The sequence below is a fragment of the Aphelocoma coerulescens genome (genome assembly GCF_041296385.1).
Source record: "Aphelocoma coerulescens isolate FSJ_1873_10779 chromosome W unlocalized genomic scaffold, UR_Acoe_1.0 ChrW_unloc_scaf_2, whole genome shotgun sequence".
In the NCBI taxonomy this organism is placed as follows: Eukaryota; Metazoa; Chordata; class Aves; order Passeriformes; family Corvidae; genus Aphelocoma; species Aphelocoma coerulescens.
In genome coordinates, this window is record NW_027184081.1 from 6,035,537 (window position 1) to 6,057,449 (window position 21,913).

Here is a 21,913-nt window from a genome sequence, read left to right on the forward strand (position 1 = left end):
GAATAATTTATACCTAAATAAGGTATATTTAACACAAAAAGGAAAACTTTAAAGAAAATTGAACAAAATTTGGTGTTAGGGCACACAGAAGCCCTTTGTAGTAGATTCCAGTAGTGGCTCTTGTTTTTTGTCTCCTACAGATGACTACAAAGTTCAATTCCACTTGGATATGATGTCTTACAGGGCAACATGGTGGTCACAATACAGCAAAACGTTACACTATGTAAGCAAAAATATAGCCCATTGCAGAGTTTTCATTAATACGCAGGGAGAGCACATAAAAAGGTCATTGGTCATGTGTTACTCAAAGACTATTTCATGGCTGCAAACTGCTAGTGAGCATTAATCTTTTTCTTTTTGGTCACATTACCTTTGAATAATGGGAAAGCTTTGGTGTTTTATAGTTTTACTCCTTGTACTTAGGCTTTTTAAAATGACAAGGTCACTAAAACTCATGCACACTGTAATAAAAATCATGCAGTAGTTAAGGTAAACCATCCAAGCAAGTTTTATTCATTAATATTCATAAATACACACAGCAGCTTCATTAGAGACTTTTTCATTTTTTCCTCTTCAGTTTGAATGTGGAGTATTAGGAGAGCTTTCTTGCATGTCAAGCTACAGGACACAGAGCTTTTTTTCTCTGCACTGCAACCTATATTTATCTGCTAAAAGTAAAAATTGGTTAAGTGGAAATGATTATCGTATATATCTTTTCTCTTTTCCTTTGAATGTACACAATGTAACAAGAGTGACAGACCTGAAATTACAATCACCAAAACAAACCCAAGATAGTTGTTGTCCACTTTCATTGGCAAATACAGCACAGAGGACATTGTCTGCAAAGTGGGATGCCATCAAAGAGGAGGCTCATTTCCTTTATTATTCTCTTTTAAATTTAGGTTTTCTAAAGCAACATCTAGAGGCATAATATCTACACAGCCCATAGCACCAAAATCAGCAATCTCTCCCCGTTCATCCTCATCTGAGGAGGAACTTTCTTCCTGCATCAAAGTGGACAACAGAAGCTCTTGAACAAACAAGCTGCGATCTGCCTGTTCGCTTTCTTTTGATTGACGCTCTGCTTCTGACATCTTAGGATCATTCAACCTGTAGAGCAACACAGAAAAATAAGACAGGCTTAGTAGTATCAGCAACAAAATGGGCTTTCACTAACTGCCTAAACAGTTGGACTGATGCATGTTGAATAACATCTGAAAGCCATTCCTTTGAGAAACAACTTAGGTACCGCTGCACTTCTTTTGACATGTACAAATCTGACAATATCTGGCACTCCTGATGTAAGAATACAAACATTTAACAAACTTGTTCCTAGATGCTTCCAAAAAATCCTTCATAGAAGTAGATTCTAAGGCTGAAGGAAAAAAAAAATCTATTTCCGAAGTTTGTTTCCCCTCAGAGGGATTTTGTTTTAAGGGGCATTAAAATTCTCTAGTCATCTCTTAAGTGCTCATTTTGTCCCCAGGACAACTTCTAAATGCAAGCATGACACAAAATACATTACTACACACATAATGCCCAGAGATTCCCAAAGCACAGTACATCATTCCCTTCTCTTATCAGTCCATGCACCATCACCTATTAGAAGCAAGAGAATTGCTTGTTTCAGTTTTATCCTAGGTCACAAGATCAGTGACTGACATTTGCAGATACTTTCCTTAAAGTTATGATTTTCAAAAAGCTTTGGATTGAGATATTATCACAAGTTTTGATAGAAATCAGCATGACAGCAATAACTTGTCCCAAGCCCAGTTTCTAGACACAGAAACTGTTTAAATGCTTTTGTTCTTTCTCAACATGCATCTGAAAAACATCCTCCCCCTTGAATCCAGAAAATCAATATTCTAAACCTCCAAAAAGAGCTGGAATGAGTGGGCAACTCTTCTATAGTAGAATGGACTAGATGATCATTATAGGTCTCTTCCAACTGAACTATTCTGTTCTATAGAACTGTAGGATCTAACTATACTTTCTGAAACAGATATGGATGCTGGTTATTAATAGCACAATCCTTGTTTTTTTCATCCAAAATATTTTATATATAAACCTCTATTCAACCTTCAGCCTTCATTAAAGATTCATTTCCTATTACATAAAACTAACTTTAAAGTTCTCTTCCCTCACATTATCAGCATAAAAGTTTGAAACATATTGTAAAGGCTCTTGTCTTATCAGAAGTAGTAGGGTAAACAAACACAGGTTAACAAGGCAATATACCATATGTTTCTCTTCAAATTGAGAAACAACGAGTAATATTTATTCATTGCCTAGGAACAAACAGCAGGGTTGAAAAGGTGATGTCACAAATGCAAACAAAAGCATAGTATCTCAACTACAAACTTCATTAGTGATCTGGCAGTAGTTTCACTGAACTCTATGTCCATAACAAGACCAAGGAAAACAGAAATGGAAGAAGAGTTAATACCATGAACCAAATTACCTCATAAGAAGAAACTGGGAATTCTGTATAGTCTGATGATTGTTTTCTGTGTTAGATGTATTGGTTGCTGCTATAGATTGTGTAAGAGTGGTGGGTATGCTGCTTGTGTTAGTGCGTCTAGTTGCATTGCGTGCAGTTTCCAGTTGTTGTCTTGCTGCCTGTGCATGCTGTCTTTCCAACTGCAGTTGCATCTGCAGCTGCTGTAACTGAGAAGCAGAAGGGCCAGAAGAATTGAGCTGCCCTGCAGAACGTCTCACGCCTGATAACTGAGATAAAAGCTCTGCCAGAAAAGAGAGAAGTTTCTACAGTGAAATCTGCTTAAATACATATCACACAACAGCATAATTATGTCCTGAATACCAGTATATCAATTCCTTTGCTTTCTAAAAGCTTTCATTGATGAAATTCATGAACAAATTGTATTGATTTGAAAAGCTTCATGAGCTATCCATTACAAGCACCCAGTGTCTCCAAACCCATGGGAAGATTATTATCTAAAGAACTATGTATAAAAAAAGAGTCAAAGCTTAAAGCTTTTTAAACTGATAAGAGTCAACCTATGGGGAATACCATATAAGCAATATCCTGTGCAAGAATTCTCTAAAATTTTATCTTCAAGTTAGTCAAAATAGTTATTAACCCCTTCAATTCTGACTTCAGTTGGTGGCTTTATGCACCTTCAATGCATATTCCAGAGGGAAGCTGTGCTGCAGAAAAGACAAATAATTATAGCATAATTTCAGACATTTTTAGAAAATATTTAATTCAGAAAGACTTTTTAAATGCTGTATTATATGAAAAATATTTGACCACAGGAGGGTTTTTTTTGTGCAACTTTTGACCTCTGCTGAAAAAAGAGAAATTCTAATGATAAAAAACTTAAATCAAACCTGGATTCCTTTCTTTCAAAGTTCAAGACTGTGACAAATTATGTCCATGCTAAGCATTTCCCAAAATAAACATTAAGTTATTGCCCAGTAATTTACTACATATTATATTCCACACAAAGTTGTGAGTACTACTTTGTTGTGTATGATACAAGGAGGGCAGAAGTAGTAGATTCCCTTTTTTCCCTATCCATCCGATCCTCGTTAAAGCTGCAAGTCATTATTACAGGTCATGAAAATTTTCCTTCCATCTGACTTTCATTATATAAACTAGGCTTTTCTTAGGGAAATAAAGCACAATGCAGTAGTTCTTTGCATCTGGAACACTTGGAATGCCAACAGTAAATGCTCAAGTCACTTTTAATCAGCACAGCTAACCATATCACTATCAGCTACCAATAATATTTTATTTCACTAATTACTGATAACCACCACAAGGAGAAAAATAAATAAATAATGTGTACATGTCTGTTACAAGCACAAGTTCTAACTTCTGGTAGTATGTACTAATTATTACCCCAATACAAAGGAAGACTTATAACACTGCCAGGTAAGACATATTTTTCCTTGCTGTTTGTAAGATCACTTTGAGTACAGATTAACAGAACCCTAGTAGCAGATGTGAATTTGTGAATTTGAGACACAGGCTTGGCATGACACAGACACCCAGCCAGGCTGCACTACATTCTCTGAATGGAAAAACATTGACCAAAAAAAAAAAAAAAAGAAAAAAAAGGAAAAAAGACAAGACTCAAAGGAGTACCATTTTATTACACATGCTCCTAAATGGGAAGGTCTTGTGAGGCTGAAATAAACCAAGGCAGCCACTTCATGTTTAACTCAGCTAAACTAATACCCATTGCATTGGTAAGAGGAAGTGTTGCACTCCAGGACTCCAGGACATACAAACATCCTCCCTTCTTGCACCAACTCTAGTGCTTTAAAGACCCACAACCTAACTTAAGTCATTAAGATGACAGAAAATTTTTCATCCTCTTTTGCTGGGATATTTTTAGTAGCAGGAATACATCCTGCAGGTCTCAGGAAGTGATTTTTTCCCTCTATTTGGCACTGGGGCAAAGCCACATCCAGAGTTCTGTGTTCAGTTTTAGCCTCCCCAGGACAAGAAACACATGGACATAACAGAGCAAATCCAGTGGAGGTCCACCCAGATGATCAGAAGGCTGGAACATATTACAGGAGGAAAGAGTGGGAGAACTGCTTTTGTTCAGACTGGAAAAGAATACTTTGTAAGATATCTTACTGCTGTCTGAATCTACTCAATTGGAAGATACAGAGAGAACTAAGATAGACACTTATAATTTTTCACTATATGAGTGTAAGATTGATATCTCTAAGATTTTACATTAGACTATCAAGTCCAACCCCCCTGCCATGGGCAGGGACATCTTTCACTAGATCAGGTTGTTCAAAGCCCCATCCAACCTGACCTTGAACACTTCCCATGATGGGGCATCCACAACTTCCCTAGGCAACCTGTCCCAGTTACGATGAGTTACCCACATCGTAAAAAAAAGTCTTCATTATGTCCAATCTAAACCTATCCTCCTTCAGTTCAAAACTGCTTCCCTTTGTCCTGTCACTACAGGCCCTCATAAAAAACCCCCAACAACTCTGTCTTTCTTATAAGCCCCCTTTATATCTTGAAAGGTTGCAATAAGGTCTCCCTGGAGCTTTCTCTTCTCCAGGATAAACAACCCAAACTCTCTCAGCCTTTCTTCATAGGAGAGGTATTCCAGCCCTCTGATCATTTTTGTGACCCTCATCTGGACCCACTTTAACAGGTCCATGAAGTCCATGTCTTTTTTGTACTGCTGACCCCAGAGCTGGACACACACTGGATGCAGGACCTCGCACTTGGCCTTGTTGAACTTCATGAGGTTCTCATGGCCCCACTACTCAAGCCTCTCAAGGCCCCTCTGGATGGCATGCCTTCCCTCTTGGGAATCAACTGCACCACTCAGCTTGGTGTCATCTGCAAACTTGCTGAGGATGTACTCAATCCCTCTGCATCATTGATAAAGATATTAAATAGTACTAGTCCCAATACGGACCCTTGAGGAACACCACTTGTGACTGATTTCCACTTGGACATTGAGCCATTGACTGAAATTCTTTGGATGCAGCCATCCAGCCAGTCCCTCATCTAACAGTCCACCTGTCAAACCCATCTCTCTCCAATTTATGGCAAGAATGTTGTGAGGGACAGCATCAAAGGCCTTACAAAATTCCAGATAGATGACATCCATAGCTCTTCCCCTGTTCACTAATGCAGTCCCTCCATGAGAGAAGGCCAGTAGATTAGTTAGGCATGATTTGCCCTTGCCTAGGGCATGTTGTCTGTGTCTAATCCCTGCCTTCCATATGCCTTGACATAGCTTCCAGTAGGATCTGTTCCATGACCTTACCAGGCACAGAGATGAGGATGAATGGTCAGGAGTTCCCAGGGTTCTCTTTTTTTAAAAAAATTTAATTGGTTGCATATATTAACATGTTTTATAAGATTTTTCCTAAGGAAGCATTACATAATACATGGATACTGTAAAAAGATCTGATTAGTTAAAAGCAACAAGCATTAACAGAGATACAAAACTCAACCTAGTCAGACTGAGTGCTGAGCTTGCAATGAACTATGGGTAATCAGCCTTTCCAGTTGCAGCCTTCACAGTGGAAAACACGAGACAGTTAAAAATGTATGTAAATTGTTACACAGATTACCTGTAAACAGTTTCTCTCCATTGGACACCTGGAATTAAATTCAGTTCCAAACATATATGAGAGTTTCCATTCTAAACTAAGAGAAAGGTCTGTTACCATGAAGTGTGATGTGGATGATGTGGGGACATGAGCTCTGAAGTGTGGGACTCAGAGGCTTATGGGAGATGGGTAGATTTTAGCAGCTGGAGATGGAAATTTTTTTTAAAATTTCATTTTAAACACAGAAGAGGGACTGTGTGTTTGAAGGCCTAAGTGTGATATTCATTTGTGAAGGACTGTGCTCAACCCCTCCCTTTCCCCTCAGCAGCTGCAACTCTCCACAGAAGCCTTCATTCAGTCATTCTTGTCTAGTTTAATGGGTTTGAGGAATTCATCGTAAAGCTCCACTTCCATTTCCTGTTTAAGTGCATTTCATGCAATCACCTGGAAAGTTTGTTCCACGTTAATGGCCTCCTTGGCACTGATTTCAAAGTAAGGGATGTTGTTTTTACTGTAACACCAGGCTTGCACCTGTTTTGTGGTGACTTGTCTGTTTTCTAGGTCAATCTTGTTTCCCAGCACAAAAAAAGGAGTCCTCAGGATCTCTTGGACTGGCCTGAATGAGGAATTCATCCATTGGGCTGTCTAGGGTTTTAAATGTGTTGGGGGCCATGACATCAAACACCAGGATGCAGCAGTCTGCTCCCTTGTAGAAGGCAACTCCCAGAGACTGAAATTGTTCTTGGAGTGCTATATCCTATATCTGCATTGTCACAAGCCTGTCATCCACCATGACCTCTTTTGTCAGGAAGCCTGCACCTATTGTAACTTTGTACTGGTTACTGAATTGCTTGTTCACATACTGGTTCATGTGTGATGTCTTTCCCACCCCAGAGTCTCCAATGATGATGACTTTAAGTAACACTTTCTTCCTAGAAGTCATCTTTTACACTGGTGCATGTGCTGTGGCACCTGGCCTGAGACTTGCTGCCCTTTTACTCTTCTAAAAAATGGGTGTGATGTCTCCCTTTTTCCAATCACTGGGGACTTCACCTGACTGCCATGACTTTTCAAATATCATGGAGAGTGGCTTGGCAACTACATCAGCCAATTTGCTCAGGACTCTAGGATGCATCTCATCAGGTCCCATACACTTATGTACATTCAGATTCCTCAGGTGGTCATGAACCTGATCTTTACTTAGAGTGAGAGGGACTTTGCTCCCCTAGTCCCCATCCTGCTGTCCATCCACTCAAAAATTCAAAAATACATGCATACATGTCATATGAGGAGAGGCTAAGAGACCTAGGACTCTTCAGCCTGGAAAAGAAAAGGCTCAAGGGGGAGGAATCTTAACAGTGTATGTAAATACTTGATGGGAGGAAATGAAGAAAAGGAAGCCAGACACTGTATTGCCCACTGACAGAACAAGATGCAATGGGCAGAAATTAAAAAAAAATGAAATACATCTGAACACAAGAAAGCACTTTTTACTGTGAGGGTGACCAAACTATAACAGGCTGTCCAGAGAGGTTGTGGAGTCCATTGGTATGAATATTCAAAACCTGACTGGACATGGTCCTGAGCAACCTGCTCTAGGTGGCCTTGCTTGGGGGCAGGGGGGGAGGGAAGTTGGATGGGGTTGTAGTAGGTGATCTTAAAAGGTCCTTTCAAATGTCAACCATTCTTTGATACCACCTGTGAACAGGTCAGTCATGGGAATGAGCCTAGAAGTCTCTAAAAGCACAAGCTAAAGGGGCAGTGTTTTTAATTTCAGAAGTTCCAGGTTCAGTCCCTGGAGACAATCCAATTAAGGATACTTTTCATCAGTAAATACCCATCAATTACGATATTGGGAAGCATTTAAAAAAAACCCCAAACCAACAGAAAAACAAGACAACCATTATCATCCTGGACTTTGTTTCAAAGTCTATTTAAGGACTCTGATCCAAAATCAGTGGTTACAGCTCTTACCAGCTATAGGATCCATGGTTTCTCTATTGCTTGGAGAATATGAACTCTGAGAAGATGAAAGCCCACCGCTGGAACTGCTAGTAAAGTGCATGTTTGATCTACGTGCACGGGGGCCTCCCAAACCTCGGCCTGGGTGAAACATTCTACGTACGTGCCGAACACCACTAGATTCATCATAACCAAGCAGTTAAGAAAAGTCTATTGCTACCAATTATTAAACAGCAAGAACATTTACTAGATTGAATAATTGAGCAACACATTCCTCATTCATAAAACAGTGATTCAACTTTATAAGCACAATGTAATCATAGCTATGGTGCCAGTCAGATCTATAGATGTGAACTCAAGGCACCCAAGGCTCCTTGCACCAAATTCATATTTCCCAGGCTTTTTATCATGTTTAAGAAATGTCAGGATGGATTTTCTGCCTTATGGATTAAAGTTTCTACTGGTAATGCTACAACTGATGATGCATATTCAGCAGAACACATTACTCAAAAGACATAAGGATTTTACCATCAAAATTGGGAAAGAAGGGTATTTAAATACTGAAAATAATCTACAAAATTTTATTGCTATTCTTACCACACAAATGTGTTCTCCCAAGACAGTCTAGGTAAAGTTTCCTTTTACCTTAAGAAGCACTAGTGCAATTAACTACTAAGCTAGGAAATACTGTACTTATACATATCATATTTTTCCAATTTCTAAACTAGTAGCTTTAGCTCACCTTATCTCCAATTTTCTTATTTTCAAAAATAGTATGTTTATCACTTGTATAAAATCTATTATCTGGAGCAGACTGGTGCCCAATGTCTTATCCCACAACACATAAATATGGTGTAGAATTCATTTCCTCATGATATTACTGAATTGAAAAATTTAAGACTGAAAAATTAAGACTTCTTTTGGCAAGTAAGAATATCCAGTTGCTATAATAAATACTTCCAGGAATAATTGACTCTTTTAAATCTATTATACTATAGAGCATAAAACATTTCACTTGCAGTATTTAGGATGGGGGGAAAATCTCCTTGGGACAAAATATAGTTGTCTAGCACAGATTGGTTTGTCCCTCCTTTGAATCTGTTGATTCTGGATACTGGTAGTGACAGAACATTGTCACTAATATTTTACTGATTGACTACTGCTCTCAGGTAGTTTGGAAAGCTTTCCATAGCTATATCTGACAGAAAAATGCCCCGATTCTGGGCTTTTTTAAAAGTAAACTTGGAAAATAAGATAACTGGAACATCCTTAATATAAATTCTTTGAAAAAGTCCAGCCTTGGTCTCATTTACAAAAGTATCATAGTAGCTTGCTCACTGTACCTTTCAAAGTGTTTTCAAGAAAAACAACATTATTTAAATATACTAGTCAAGAGTATATTGATGTCTCACCCAACTATGCTGGGGTTAAAAAAGCATTTGGAAATCTTAACTCATTGCAAACATATACTGAAAACAACCAAGCTAGAACCATTTACAAGGTCAGGACTAAAGTCATGTTTTAAACAGTAAAACAGTTGAAAATTGTTTAAGAAAGAAACTGGAATTTAAAGAGCTGTTCAGAGTCTCCAGGGATAAGGATGGTATCTTGCAGTGTTTGCACAGGATTCTTCACAAGAAATATGTGCAGCCATTTAAAACAGCTTTAAACACCCTTCTAACTGCTACACAGAAGACTATATCCTTTCCTAGACTGATAGCAACTGGGCAGGAGGAAATCTCTTCCCCATTTCTTCCTTTTAGTCTTAGCTGTCAGAAGATGTGAAATAGCACCCAACATGGAACAACTAGTCCAGAAACTCTATAAATTTTTGTGATTAGCAACACTGGTTGCTAAAATAATGTTGTACAGAGACTTACACATGCATTTCCTATAATTATTTATATAGACTCCCCCCATCAGTTTTGTGATGATTGACACTGTGGCCTTACTCAGTAACTGAAAAGATTATTCTGACTTTTCTAGCTCTTATGTAGCTAGCAATAAACATACATTTCCCAATTAAAAGTTATCTGACATCATCGATGTGGGAGGGGAAGTAAAAGCTCCATAAGCATGAATTCTAATCCAACACCTCATCCACTTCAATAGGAAGTCAATTTCACTGTGTAATTGGGCTGACAATTTAAATGCTAAAAAATTTAAATACAGACAACAACCAAAGAGAAACCATTTCCTCTAATGTTGCTAGCAGTAGATATAACGAACTTGAGTTGTTAGGCCTTAATTTTATTTGTTTTAAGAAGCCCTGAACAAAAAAGGGCACTATCAAATTACACTAGGAGTGCATTTTTTAAAATGAGATACAGAAAGATCACTTAATGAGTTTTTTATGATGGCCTGTACTTCCATGAAGTAAGAGTATCTTCTGAAATTATGTTGTATTTGTACAGCAAGAAACAAGCCACATTACTATTCTTAAGACCAAGTAACAGAAAGAAAATTGTACTTAAAAGTGCAAAGAAACTGACAGTTTGAGCTCTTCAGTCACTGAGAGTAGTTATAGCACTACAATTTGCAGTTAACAAAGATAGCCCTAATCCCTAGGAAGTCTCCTGATAGGTCTTCTAGTTATATCTTTAAAAAAGTCAATAAATAACAGGCCGAAACTACCCTATTGAAATACAGTTAATAAAACAAATCAAATATTTAAGATCCCTCTATTTCAAAGTCCAAAGCATTTTCTGACACATATGCTTTTGGTGAAATCTGCTTTCATCTTGGAATTATCTATAAAACACGATTGCATCTGGATTGCTGCTTTCCCAGACACAAAATGGCATCAGAACTAATGGCCAAGAAGAGTAAAAATTGCAGAAAGAAGCAGCTGGGTGTCAGAAAGATCTTTAAAAGCTTTCGCTATCAAGAATAAAACAAAAACACACACCCACATTGTCAAGCAACACCTAAAGCCTATTCACAGTCTGATGGATATAAATATATATATATATATATATATATAAAATTCAGATGTATAGTTCCCCTATAACTAAATGTGAATTCTAAAAAATAAGCTAAACCGATGTAGCCACTTGACTACAGAAGTCAGAACAACTAGTTACAGCTATCATAAGGAACAGTCTATCCCTTTTCCCTCAACTTAATAAAGGATATTAAATCTCTAGGAGCTCTGTGTTCCAGTGTAAGATGAGCTGCAAAGTCATCTGTGACATGATTAGGATCCCCTCCAGGTAATGCTGCACATATTGGACAGATCTGAAACAACAAAGTGAGAAAAAAAAACCAAACACAACCAACTTTACACAAATCACAAAACACAATTCAGAGTTGATCACTTGACATGGATTCTTATACTTTAAATATCACATTCTAATCCTACACCTAAACAGACATAATTTAAAACAGTAAATGTGTTCAAACAGCTGTTAATTGGAGCATCTTTTTAAGTCTCACTTTTCCTCGTAATTATGCTTTTAATAATACCATGGAAAGCAAAAAGTCAAATTTTTAAATCCTATCTGCAATGTTTCAGCTTTCAAAATTGTCTTTATATGTCAATTGCAGCAGACAGTAGGTCTAATTACACAGGATTACTGCTTGAATGTACCTATATATGACATTATCAAGTTCATTTACTGCTCTTTGAATCCCCAAGTGACTTCTCATTCATCTCACCAGTGAAGTGTAAGAAGGAGACTGAAACCAGATGTGAATATTCAATAAAGTATCACAACTGAGACCACCCACCGCAGTAACACAAGTAGAAATTTGGCAGAGAAACTCCTTATTCCTACCAAGTACTTTGGGAGATAGCATTATAGTTTTTTCTCTTAAGCATAAACCCACATTTAAAAAAAGTCTTGGGACACTTACTGCCATAGCAACCTTCATTTATTATTTGGTTTTTTCCCCCAATGACTGCAACCATCTGAGAGAAGCGTGCCTTAAAAGTCCTTTGCAACAGTTTTGCAGGCCAGCCTCAAAGCTTGACAGATCACATGGTAATAAGCCAGAAGGGAGAAACTTGAACACAGTATATGCTAGGTCTTAACTATTCTTCCAAGGATATCCACCTGGACTTTGCAACCGATAAGACTGTAAATTAGGGGGAAGACCCCGACTGAGACGGGTGAGGGAATCAATAGAACCATACAAACCTATGAAGAGAAATGCAGGGGGAAGGGAGAGCCAGGAGGAACAAAGGGGAGGGTAGACAGAAATGTGTATAAAGTGGACTGGTCACATGTAAAACAGAGGTGGTCAGTATGTTTGTCTGACTGAGCCTGATCACCACAGTCTGCCCTGTCTTCCTATATCTTCTTATTAAATTTTAACAATCTCTGCATAATCTCACTGTCTATCCCATGTGTATGTATGCTGCAAGGACTAAGTGCCAGCTACTGGTGAGATCTGTGTATGTATGAACAAAACTTGGTGCCAGATACTTGAGTCAGAATAGGGCTGTAGTTGTCCCTGTGGCTTGTGGTGTCAGCTACTGGAACAAGTATCAGTAGTTGGAGGGGCCATAGCTCTCTAGACCTAGGGTGGGTACTACAAACTTTGTGCCTGGAGTGCCCGCTACTGGGGGGGCTGTCATAAGTGTATTTGGTGCCAGCTACTCCAGTCAGACCAGGGGTGCCTGTGGGGTTGTCTACTGGACTGAGTGAGGTCTTAAGATCAGCTACCAGAGTGAGTCATGATCTCTGCCTCCAGCCACTGGGGCTGGAACAGTATGTGTCTCAAAACACAGCTGACAGGGGGGAAATCAGCATGAGTGAGGGGTCCAGCACTGGTAGCTGAAGCAGGACAACCAGTCACAGCCCATGTGGTGCCTGGTGCCAGCTGCTGGGGAAAAGGGGGTGGTTGTCTGCATCTTCCCCAAACCTGGTGTGTGTGTGTGTATTGGCTAGCTAACTTCAATCTGGACCTAGCAAATGAGTAGAGAGGAGCCCCAAGTCTAGGCAGTAGTATGAAGCAGGCAAGAGTCTGCTAGTATGCCCAGGGGGACTTGCGAATGTGGAGTGTTTGTGAGATGAGTGCATGAGTGTTTGCTAGTGAGCATCAAGCTGGACTAGCTGGAAAATAAGAGACCTGTGAAGCAGGTAAGAGTGCCTGGGATCCAGGCACGGGTACTGGCCAAAGAGGGCCATGCCAGTACTCAAGGGATCACAGTGAACACGTGTGTGCTTGTGAATCTTGAGAGTATCGTGTACCTTCACTAGCAGCAACCTTTTATCTCTACCAGGTGAAGAGGAAGGAGAGAACTTGGCTGACTATACTTGTTTTATGCAAGTCCTACGTGTAGGTGCTGTTGAAGGCTGTGTCTGTGGTCATCTGTGTGATGGGCCATGTGTCAGTGTCCTCCATGTGTGTACAGGTCTCCAAAATATGTGCTTGGCTTCAGTAGTGGTTGAACCTGCAAACGGGAAAGTGGCAGCTGCATCCCTCAGCCTGGACATGGGCCCTAGGTCCCCAGGCTGGGCTTCAGCAGTTAAGCAGAAGGGAGTCCTGAGCTGGATAAGGCAGGCATGCTCTAAACATCCCTTAAAATTAACAAATCACCATATTACTTGGAATGAAATCCAGGATATTATTAAAAAGCCTTAAGCTAGTTAGGCTCCAAATGTTGCTGCCTGTTCTGAGCTTCCCCTCCCCAAGACACTTGCCTCTGCCATGTGCTTGGAGCTCCTTTGTTCTAAGCGCGGGCAAAACCAAATGTAACTCAAACTCTTTAGCAGTGTCTGATTGGCCGGTCACCCTTGGTCTGCCCCCAGTCCTCCCATTTCCCCTTCTCCGAATAAAAGAGACGATCGAGGGAGGCCCCACCCTCTCTTGGCTCAGCTACCTTCCTGTGAACACCTCTTGTTGTCTGTTTGTTTTGAAAGCTTCTAACTGCGGGAAATTGAGCGAGCAGGGAGCTATATTTCTCTCTCTTTGCTTCTGCTGATGGTATTTGCTTTGCAGCTGATACAGGTACCGATTTTAGAGCTACTAAAGTGCTAGATTGCCCGTGCTACCTCTCTAGGCTGCTCGAGGCTTTCTAAGGCATTAAACCACTAGCCTAGCTGGTAAAAAGCTGAAAAGATACCTTCCACATCCAAACATCACAGTTGACAGTTTCTAGATCTGTTCCCTAATTACCATCACCTCCCCATGTATACAAGTATACTGGTTTTGGCTGGGATAGAGTTAAATTTCTTCATAGTAGCCCATACAGTGCTATGCTTTGGTTTTGTGACCAAAGGAGTGTTGATAACACACTGATGTTTTAGCTATTGCTGAACAGTTATCAAACATCATCAAGACTTTTTCTGTCTCACACTGCCCCAACAGCAGGTAGACTGGGGATATACAAGTAGTTGGGAGGGGACACAGCTGAGACAGCTGATCCCAACTTACCAAAGGGATATTCCATACCATATGCCATCATGCTCAGCAATAAAAAGACACAGGGAAGAAAGGAGAATGGTTCAGCGTTACAGTGTTTGTCTTCCCAAGAAATCATTACATGTGATGGAGCCCTGCTTTCTTGGAGATAGCTAAACATCTGCCTGCCAACGGGAAGGAATTAATTAATTCCTTATTTTGCTTTGCTTGCATAGGCAGATTTTGCTTTCCCTATTATCTCAACCCACAGGTTTTTGCACTTTTACCCTTCTTATTCTCTCCCCCCCTCCATCCCATCCCATCCCATCCCATCCCATCCCATCCCATCCCATCCCATCCCATCCCATCCCATCCCATCCCATCCCATCCCATCCCATCCCCCTAGGGGCAGGGGAGAAGTGAGCAAGCAGCTATGTGTGCCAGTTGCCAGCTGGGATTAAACCATGACCAGTATTTTTGGCATGCAAACTAGGACTCAAAGGGTTTGAGATAATGACACATTTGACCAGAGCATATTAGAGGGAACATATAATTATTATAGCTGTTTAACCACTGCTGACCATAATATTAACTTATCTGTTCTCAATATTAGTTTATCTGATCTGTGCCATGCTCCCTTTTTTGCTCTACACATTAAAGACTTTTTGGCTTGAGAAGACAACAGGAGCTGTCCCCATGGCCAACAGAGACAGTTCCAATCAGCTCCAAGACAGACTTGCCCCTGGCTAAAGCTGAGCCAATCAGTGATGGTGTAATTTCTGTAATAATATATTTAAGAAAGTAAAAAAGCTGCACAGCAGCAGCTGTGAGGAGTGAGGAAATATGAGAAAAATAACCCTGCAGACACCAAGGTCAGTGGAGAAGGAGGGGGAAGAGGTGCTATAGGCAGTAGAGCAAAGATTCCCCTGCAGCCCGTGAAGAAGACCATGGTGACACAGGTTGTCCCCTTGCAGCCCTTGAAGGACCCCACATCAGATCAGGTGGATGTGCTCTGAAGAAAGCTGCAGCCAATGTCGAGGAGCTGAGTAATGCCCCTCCTTATTCTGACCAATAATCATTTTGCCATATTTTCTACCCATCCTGTTGCTGGGGAGGGAGGTGAGAGAGAGCAGCTTGATGTGTACCTGGCAGCCAGCCAAGGTTGACCCACCCCATCCCAGTCCTTTCACTTCAGTCTAGTTGCTGCCTTACTAAATACAAAATGAATCCGCTAAGTGTGACTGAGTAGCAAAAAAGTGATGTCTTCATTCTAAAACTTGATTCAAAGATGATATCTGATTGCATTTCTTACCATTTTCAGAGCTGTAATCCTAAAAAACCCCCCTGTTTTTGAAACCCAATATCAACAGTAACAATCATCATAATTCCAGCCACATCCATCTGATCTTGTCCCACATTTCTGACCATTCTTCTTAATCACTTGATGGAGAAATAATAATTACTGCAGTTTTAAATCTAAAAATGAAAAACGATACACCAATAATTCATATGTTTTTAGGAAAGACCAATACACTTTTGAGTCTCAGAACAGGTTGACCAGTTGTGAGAGACTTGTACCGGTTTGGCCAAATTTAGAAATATATCCTCTGAGAGAAGGCAGGTCACCACCCCTCCCCCACCAGGTTCAGGGAAAATAAATTTTCCTCAAAGGAAAGTGAAAGAGATAAAACTATTTAACAAACACACGGGAGAAGGAAAATAATGCTAAATAAAATCTCTGGCTGTGGAGAAAAAACCTGGGAAAGTGTTAGAGTCCTCCCTTTGGTCTCCTCGGAGCTGGGGCTTGGCCCAGGGCCAGGCCCTCTGTGCTCGGTGGAAAGTCCTCCCGATGTGTTCCGATATCGAAGCAGTCCAGCAGAAAAGGGAGAAAATCCGAAATTCCAGAGAAGGAAAAAAAAATTAAACTCTCAGTCTCTCTCTGGAGAAAAAGAAGCTGAACAACGGGCCAAAAAACTGTCCTAGGAGCAGCAAGCTGGGTGCTTCCTCCCTCCCCTGCCGCAGCTGGGAGAAAAAATGTTGCTATCTCTGTGTGACCTTGAACAAGTTGCAAACTGCTTTGAAAAAGTTTTGTTCAGTTTTTCCTTCCCCCTCTCAGGCTCAGTTTAGAGGCATAGAAAGGCACAAAGTTAATTTCTGGACATAGGCAGTGATATGGGATACACATCATAAAGTCACCCCAAGACAGAGACTGGAGCACATTGCTGGCTCAAAACATTTTGGGTGCGTCTGTGAGGGGAAGGAGCAGGTCAGGCCTTGCCTTTGGTGTGGTGAGGCAATGCACTGCCCCATACACCCCAACCTCCCCTGGGCCTGTATCCCAGCCCCACAGTGGCTGCCAATCACTGACACACTGGAGGCAATGCTCCACACCCCATCCCTGGAGCCTCAATCTAGCCCCAGAGTGGCCAGGTGACCAGAAGTCCCACCTGAGGGAAGGGCCCAGGAAAGCCAAAGGGTACTTAAACCAAAGCATGAGGCAAGCACACGTCTTGACCCTACCTCGTCCTGGAATTTCTATCAGCTGAACACTACTGGAACCAGAAGTGGCAGCTATGTGTGTTCTTTTCTATATTTCTTCTCTCTTTCTCTTTTTTCTTCTAATTTCCTCTTCTTGGAGTTTAGACTAACTTAAAATCAGATGGGCTTGGAGTTTACTAAGTTGAATGGGCTGAAGTTGATGCTTTGTGAAGTGCTTTATGTTAATTGAATGTTGCTCTAAACTTTTGCCAAAGTTCTCTGATTTTCTGAAGTTGGCAGTAAAGTTTTTTTTTGTTGTTTTGACCTCTTGAGAATATCTTGTTGGTATTTCTCCCATACATCTAACTCAGAGTACATGAAAAACCGTAAGCCCGTTTAAGAGGCTCGTCAAGAGAGTTTTTGGGGGTCTTACACCAGTTTTAATTCTTCTACTACTCCTTGATATAAGGCCCTTAGCAGAGAGATTCTCCTTCTCCCACATAAGTTCTCAAAAAAATTTTCTTCAAGCATGCACATTTTTATAGGGATCTACAACAAAAATAACTAGACAACAGCTCCCTGAATGTCCTTCTGTAATCATACATTCCTCAGGCATAAACAGTGTTCACACACAAATATGAATATATTCCCTACTGCTGGAAAGATACTCAAACTTCTTGGTCAAGAATTTAACCTAGGATTGATAAGACACATAACTGTTGAATTAGTGAAGTGGGTGTTAGAAAAAAATACAAAACATACACCTGCACCATAAAGGGAAATCTAAAAACAGGGCTATGGACTTTTCTAAAAAGAAAATTGTCTGAACACAAAGCAGTGCAAGCATGTAGTTTCTCAACACTGTAATGAGGGTTGAGAACAAACTATTTCTAATAGTATAAAAATCCAAGTTACTTATTATTTTATTGTTTCCATAGCAAATAAGTCACCTCATATTTCAGAAAAATTTCAGACCTTCTGGCACAAACAACGGTAACATCTAGATGTAAAGACTTGAGGAGAAAGCTTACTGAAAAAAACAGAACCAGAACAGAAGTTGTAGTAGGCTATTATATGGTGTGTAATTGCTCTGCACCAATGGCCAGTTGAAATCATCAGAAAAATCAAGTGGAAGGGTTGAGGGAAACAGCAAGGGCCACTTTATAAAAAACCTCCCAATATATTGAAAGTCAATATATCAATATTTTAAAAAGTTTTTATTTTTACAAAGGCTTAACCTTTTCTGTAACACCAGGATTTAGTGGCCTGCACACCAAGGATCTAGGGACTTGGCTGCATAACTTTGACTCAGACTGATGAGAGAGCGCTGTGAGAAATGCTATAGAGGTAAAGGTAATGATGTAGGCACTGTTAATAGCTCAAGGAGTCAAAAGGGAAAACACCAGCATAGTGTGTATGTATGTATGGTACATACCTTCCTAGTCAGCATTTAAATTAACACATACGTCAAGAGAAAAACCACCTCATTTTCTGGAAATTTTCATATACTTTAATTGTAATTTAAAAACAATGCTGAAGCGGCTTACCACCTCTGTTGATGTTTCTGCGTGTTCAGAAGCAACATGTTCTTGAAGAGATGTTTCTGTATAACCCATCCTTCCACAATAAGGACAAGTAAAGGACTGTGGCTGCTCTACAGAGAAAGCTTCTCCACCATAATACAAATCTGGAAAAAGATGATATTTTAGAAAGGGTTATGTTCAAGCAGGATAGCTCATTACTTTATTTATAAAACTTCTTCATATATACACTTATGTGAGTGTAATCATTGTCAATTTCATTAATTATTAATCAAAATAAGCATTTTCCTTCTGCAAAAAGTGTATATGACAATACTATAAAGCTGTTCAATGACTCAACTGTCGGGGTCCCTCCCCCTGCCACGTAGCCCTGGGAGAGGGGCCCTGCAGGGAGGCACAGGGTTTCCTAGCCCCTGGTCAGCCTCGTCCCCATTGGTTGTTTTGTGTTCCCCTACGCGGCCAAGGACCCTCGGTCCCGTGACTGTAAGAGTTCCTCGGAAGAGACCGGCCATGCGGCTGGAGAAATAAACATCTCTGAAACATCTATCAAGAATCTGTCTGTATATATTTCTTTCTACAGGCCTCCTGGTTTGATACATTGTGTTACAGTATCCCTGCTGTAACAAATGGTGGTAAATTGCGAGCAGAACGATCCCCGATCCCTAAGCGACTGATTTGTGTGAGTAAACCCTAGAAACTTTGGATTCCTCTTCTTGTTTTTGTTTTGCTATTCCATATCTAAACTATGGAGAAACCGTGGGAAGACTCTTGGCTTTCAAAGCCGCATATGGACATTTATCTTAAACTTGAAAAGATTCTTGAACAACGATTTGTAAATTTTAGCTTAATTCAAGCTCAGAAAGAACTGAAACACTTCCTGGCATGGTTGTTTAAGAACATTTTCTATGTTTCTTGGGATTTAATTCTTACCAAAGACTTTTGGAAGACCGTTTAGACACAATTAATTTTTGAGTCAAAATATATGCCGATAGAAGAATATTTTTGTGAATATTATTTAATTACCAAGACTGTTGAGCAATGTCAGCTGTGTCCTGGCAAAGGGAAGCCTGGCTCAGGGACCATGTGACCGCGGCCACGTGGACCGAGCCCTCTGCGAGCAGCAGCGAGGCAGTTCCCGCGGGCGGAGCCACGCAAGCTGCAGTATCGGCGGCAGTGGCGCGACCCGGCGGTGCCTGCCTGGCCCCACTCAGCACGTGGTGGAGCGAGCCCCGTGAACGCCCGACCGAGAGGGGTGGTGTGTGGGCGGCGGCTGGCAGCTGGCGGCGGTGGAGCAGAGCCGCGCCCAGCCAAAATGCGTGCTGGAGCAGGGCACGGGGGGGTCATCCCTCAGGGCCCCGGCCGAGACGCGGCTGCAGCGCCTGGCATCGGCAGCGAAGCTGCGACCAGAGGAGGCGACGCACGGAGAACTGAGCGGCATGGCCCGGCCCGGCCCGCGCAGCCCTGAACGGGCAGGCACGAGCAGCTCCAGTGGCCCTGGCCGCCCCAGCAGCTCCAGCAATTCCAACACGGGACCGAGCGAAAGAGAAAGCAAGAACGCAGCGAGACAGAAAACAGTAGCCACTCGGAAAAAGGAAAAGATCGTAGTAGTCAAGGTTTTAGGAATAGTAAAATGGTATAATGTTAAACAAAATTATGGTTTTATAACAAGATGTGACAACCAGCAAGACATATTCGTGCATAGAACTGCTATTAAAAACAATAACCCTGAAAAATGCATCCCAAGCTTGGGAGATGGAGAGGTGGTGGAATTCAAAATTGTACTATGTAGAAAAGGGTTACAAGCATCGCAGGTCACTGGGCCTGATGGTGTTCCTGTAAAAGGCAGTATATATGCTAAAAATCATAATCATGTTAGACAATATCTCCATTGTAGGCCCCCCCTACAGTCTCCCTTTCCTAATCCCACCTTTCCCTTTCACCCTATGTCTTCTTACGCCCAGTGCATTCCCAATCCGTTTTTTCATCCATGGTTTCCCTCACAAAACCATACCTTTGCCAATTGTTTCCCCAAAAATCCCTTTCCAGTGCCGAGTGGGGGATGAAAAGGGGGAGGGAAGAAATTAAACCCTCTCCTGCCACAGTTTCCCCACAAAGCATGCTCAGAGAGTCCTGTCTCCCTTCTGTCAGCCTTAAGATGTTCCAGAGATTCTGTTTGGACATTTAAACACTCAGGAGGGTGGCTTGTATTGTTTTGAAACTGTTCTTGTAATGTTTATCCCGTTGTTTTCAATGTTAAGTTTTAAATCTCTTTTTGTTAAAAATAAATGGGTGAAATGTCGGGGTCTCCTTCCCCTGCCATGTAGCCCTGGGAGAGGGGCCCTGAGGCGAGGCACAGGGTTTCCTAGCCCCTGGTCAGCCTCGTTCCCCATTGGTTGGTTTGTGTTCCCCTGCGCGGGCAAGGACCCTCGGGTCTCGTGACTAGAGTTCCGCGGCAGAGCCCGGCCATGCTGCTGGAGAAATAAACATCTCTGTAATATCTACCAAGAATCTGTCCATATATATTTCTTTTCCACAGGACTCCTTGTTGGTGCATTGTGTTGCAGTATCCCTGCTGCAACACTCAACTTCCAAAAGAATAAACAAACTACATGATTTTTATTCTAGCAAAAAACATTGCTCTTCCTGAATGTTAGAAAACTAAGTCTGATGGTGCTGGTGAACCATCACTTTTCTCCCCATCCTTGTTTTTACTATAGGTGAGCTTGTATTACAGGTAAAATCACTGTAGATGCACTGTGCTCTCACAGCAAATCTGTGTTAAATACTGTAATTTAAAATGATTCGATGACACCAGTACTTCATATTTTGATATTGGTGCCATAGCTGGACCGGCGTTTAACAATATGGGAAGGTAATCTCTGGCTAAATGAATCAACTTCTAATAGTAAAGCCTCAAGCTAAAATGTCGTCAATCTATCCAGACCTCAAACTTGGCATTTTAAAGCTTAACTTCATGTAAGCAGCTCACATTTTTGCAAAAGGCAGCTGGAGGGTTTTGATCTTGTACCCTTATAAGCAGCTAAGATGAACTTACACCATGGGAACTTAAACAGAAGTAACATAAGTTCTTAATATGATTTTCCTGGGAAATTGTATTACCTTATTTGCCTAGTTAACTCCTTGAAAATGTCAGGAACAGTGAGAAAACCATATGCTTCCACATAATACAAATAATAAAACATCCTCAGCTTAGTATGTAGAGTCTGGGGCTCGCTGCCAGCAGTTCTTTTTCAGAAACACCATGAAACATAGATTTAGAAGAAACATAAAGATTTTAGGTATAGGCTAGCTGTGTTGAAATTAGTTAGAATAGGAAGGAATTTGGGCCCAGCTAGAGTTAATTAAAATAGTTAAGAGAGCTGGACATGAAATGGGTTTTAAGATGTTAGTAACTGATTACCAAATAACTGATGATCTATCATTTGCATGTTTGCTTAGCTGTGCTTAGAACGAGGAGTAGAAACATTGATAAGTTGGTGTAGAGAGCAAGGACAATC

The 21,913-nt window shown here is 40.9% G+C and overlaps 1 protein-coding gene and 1 pseudogene across 1 annotated transcript in view; both read right to left on the reverse strand.

The window, feature by feature from the left end:
* Positions 1-484: 484 nt before the first annotated feature.
* The window catches only part of LOC138102822 (E3 ubiquitin-protein ligase KCMF1-like), a 156,606-nt gene continuing 135,177 nt past the window's right edge, over positions 485-21,913 (reverse strand). Inside the window, exons 3-7 of the mRNA XM_069000587.1 lie at positions 18,402-18,541; positions 11,164-11,265; positions 8,041-8,215; positions 2,462-2,741; positions 485-1,110 (exon numbers count right to left, since the gene is read on the reverse strand). Of these exons, the coding sequence (XP_068856688.1) occupies positions 858-1,110; positions 2,462-2,741; positions 8,041-8,215; positions 11,164-11,265; positions 18,402-18,541 (950 nt within the window). The 3' untranslated portion in view covers positions 485-857. The remainder of the gene's footprint in view (positions 1,111-2,461; positions 2,742-8,040; positions 8,216-11,163; positions 11,266-18,401; positions 18,542-21,913) is intronic.
* LOC138102823 (ras-related protein Rab-7a pseudogene) lies at positions 2,748-8,032 on the reverse strand (annotated as a pseudogene).